This window comes from Zophobas morio, unplaced genomic scaffold (assembly GCF_036711695.1).
Source record: "Zophobas morio isolate AGI-343-1 ecotype UQ-CSIRO unplaced genomic scaffold, CSIRO_AGI_Zmor_V1 ptg000005l, whole genome shotgun sequence".
In the NCBI taxonomy this organism is placed as follows: Eukaryota; Metazoa; Arthropoda; class Insecta; order Coleoptera; family Tenebrionidae; genus Zophobas; species Zophobas morio.
In genome coordinates, this window is record NW_026972110.1 from 2406041 (window position 1) to 2408965 (window position 2925).

At 34.9% G+C, this 2925-nt stretch overlaps 1 protein-coding gene across 1 annotated transcript; it reads right to left on the minus strand.

Annotated features, from left to right (window-relative positions):
* Positions 1-982: 982 nt before the first annotated feature.
* LOC135146190 (uncharacterized) lies at positions 983-2377 on the minus strand. Its single transcript, XM_064078345.1, has 2 exons — positions 2300-2377; positions 983-2044 (listed from the first exon to the last, which is right to left on the minus strand). Exon 2 carries the CDS (start codon positions 2041-2043, stop codon positions 988-990), a length of 1056 nt encoding a protein of 351 aa, XP_063934415.1. The 5' UTR covers position 2044; positions 2300-2377; the 3' UTR covers positions 983-987.
* Between the last annotated feature and the right edge of the window lie 548 nt (positions 2378-2925).

Here is a 2925-nt window from a genome sequence, read left to right on the forward strand (position 1 = left end):
ATTCCAACTTACTTTTTTTTATGCTGTAAGTAGGTATTACCTATTGGACAACAAAGATATTTATTATTTTTATTATTAAAAAAAGTTTGCAAAATTTCAAAGTATTCGATTTTGCAGTTTCAAAGTTATTGTAATAATTATTATTCAATATATGTATTTTTTCCACAATCTGGATGTAAAGCGTAAAAACTCGACACGGATTCATAAACTACAAATGGGGGAATATCATATTTTATAAAATTGAAATAATATTACTGCTGTAAGTTTTGGAGATGACGTCATCCCATTGTTGGTGGGGATAATTAAACATATATATACATATAATTTGATAACAAACCATCCAGTAGTTTCGGAGATTATCTGTCTAATAAAAATTGACACATACGACAGCCAGTCAACCAGCTAGACACACACACAGACAGACAGACGGAAACAGGAGACCTAGGATAATCTATGGGTCATGAAACGTCGAGAAAACATAAAAGTAGCCAGTCGTCCGGCGCACTCGATTACAATAGTTCTAATTTTGCTAAGGTTCTGGAGTTCTCTGTTCAAAAGAATTTATTCCATCATAAAGCGTTATGTCACCCCTTGCCGACATGACTTCGTCGAAAAACAGTACACAATTATCAACTTAGTGATCTTTACTCAACATGTTTTTGAAACCACCACAAACCGTAAGAATCAAGTAGATGTAGTTTATACTGTTTAAACTGCAAAGCAATCAATGGATCGATCATTGTAGGTAGGGTAAAAACAGGTATTACCGGTCACCTAAGCAAAAATAATTAAAAAAAAATAATAATCAATATTTATTCTTTAAATGCTTTGCAAAAGTAACAAAAGGTATTTTTCTACCATTATGACAAAAATCGAGATCACAAGAAATTATAAATTTGGTATAATTATCAATTAAAAAAAAACAGTGTCTTGACCAGTATTAAACTCCATGGTGACAAATACCGGTCACCCCTTGTGTAATACCGATCAGGTACGAGCGTGGCACAAATCGCACATGTAGCCCTCAGCAGACTCATAACCCGAGCATTCAGCATGGGCCCATAGACCACATAGCACGCATCTGTACCATAATTCGTTATCTCGTTCATAATCATCACAAATAACACATTTATTTTCCAGTTCTTCTTCAATATCTGTGTCATCATCTGGTCGTAAGTCTGTCATGTCAGTATCGGAGTCCGATGTGTCGCTGCTGACAGTATCTTGAAATACTCTTTTCTTTACTTTCTTTATATCTGCAACTTTAGATTTTCTTTTCTTCGTCATTCCTGTTTTAGCTCCAGCCACATTCTTATTGGTTCTCATCATTTTCTTCGTTTCTTTTTGCACTAATGCTTCCTTGTTTGGAGTGCCTGTTATTATTATTGCATGTTGTTTTCGTGAAACACGTGTGTTTGTCTTTACTGGATTATTTCTTGAAATCGGAAGCAGATCTTTTGCGGTGACATGTTTTACACCTGATGTAGATGGTATGGGTTCAAAGTTATGTACTTGCAGTATTCTACTGGGTGTCGCATTAAATTCCTTATCTTGACTCAACAGTGATGATGAATCAAAAAACAATGTAACTTCTTCTCTGTTAAAAGCAGTGGCTTTATTCAGACTTGTTCCTTTAGCTTTCCGCACAGACAAATTATTCCTTCTCATAAAGCCTTTAAGCCAGTCCTTTCCAGCCATTTCATGAGTAGTACTAAAATTATGCTTGATGTTATTTTGTACAGCGTATTCATAAGCCATCTTTCGAATTTGAAGTGAGGTACACCCATAAAATATATTTGCTAGAAATTTAACTTGAGCAGCCATGTCTTCCTCTTGATCTTTAGTAAATACTGTATTTCTTCCTAGCTGCGGAGTATTACTATTCTTATTTTTAATTCCTTCCTGGAGAGTTGAAAACGGCATACCAGTAGATCGAGCAGCTTCTCTTATCGATTTACCTTCTTCAACTAACTTAAACGCCTTGTTTAACGAATGTTGGTTCCATTTTACTTTAATCCGTTCCTTATTTCCCTTTCCCGGCATTCTGTAACAAGTTTAAACTTGATTAAAGAAATATACCGGAAAAATTATATGACATCATAGGTATTAACTTTACTTGGGGGTATTACCGGTCACCGAAACCGGCATTACCCGACCCTTGCATTTGTCGAACAAATATTATTTACAAAAAAAACCTGTTGCAACTCGTTCAAAATACAACATCACAAATGAAAGTAAGTACATGAGTAACAAAAATGATCACCCACAATATCAAAAATGTGCATATAACTCTACTTACCTGCTATTTGCGCAGTTAGAAAAATTACATCAACTAGGCGCGAAACAAATAAACGCACACCTCACTTGAACGCGTGATTGGAACTAAGTGTGTATTGGTGCTCCTGGATGGAAAATACTTACCCCATCATGTTTATGTGTATGCATGGTAGTATAAAGCGTAATACAGAAGAAAATGTAGTGACCGGTATTGTCGCCTGACCGGGATTACCCGCGTTTACCCTACTCTACTTAAACTCAAATGCTTGCTTTTACTTACTGAAGCTTACTAGCCCTCATGAGATCTAATTTATTAGATAGAAATTTGATTGTTAAATATAACAACTTCATTTCTGAGTCTTTTTCACCTAGCTCAGGAATACCTCAAGGGTCTGGTCTTGGTCCTTTACTATTTATAATGTTTATTAACGAACTTGTAGATGTAACAGTAAATTATATGCTGCTTTATGTAGAACTGTATAAATTTGGTCTTTGAAGTTTTTCTATTTCTAATAAGTAATAAATAATTAATAAGATATCAAAGAACGCGCCCTTGTTGACTCACCCGCATATGGCATTCACGATTGTTTTTAAACAAGCAGTAAGCCAATATATTTTTTTCTTAAGTTAGCGTTAGCGTCAGGTTCT

What these genes read in the sequence shown, in the direction of transcription:
- LOC135146190 (XM_064078345.1), bottom strand. Translation starts at nt 2,043, where the DNA reads ATGCCGGGAAAGGGAAATAAGGAACGGATTAAAGTAAAATGGAACCAA.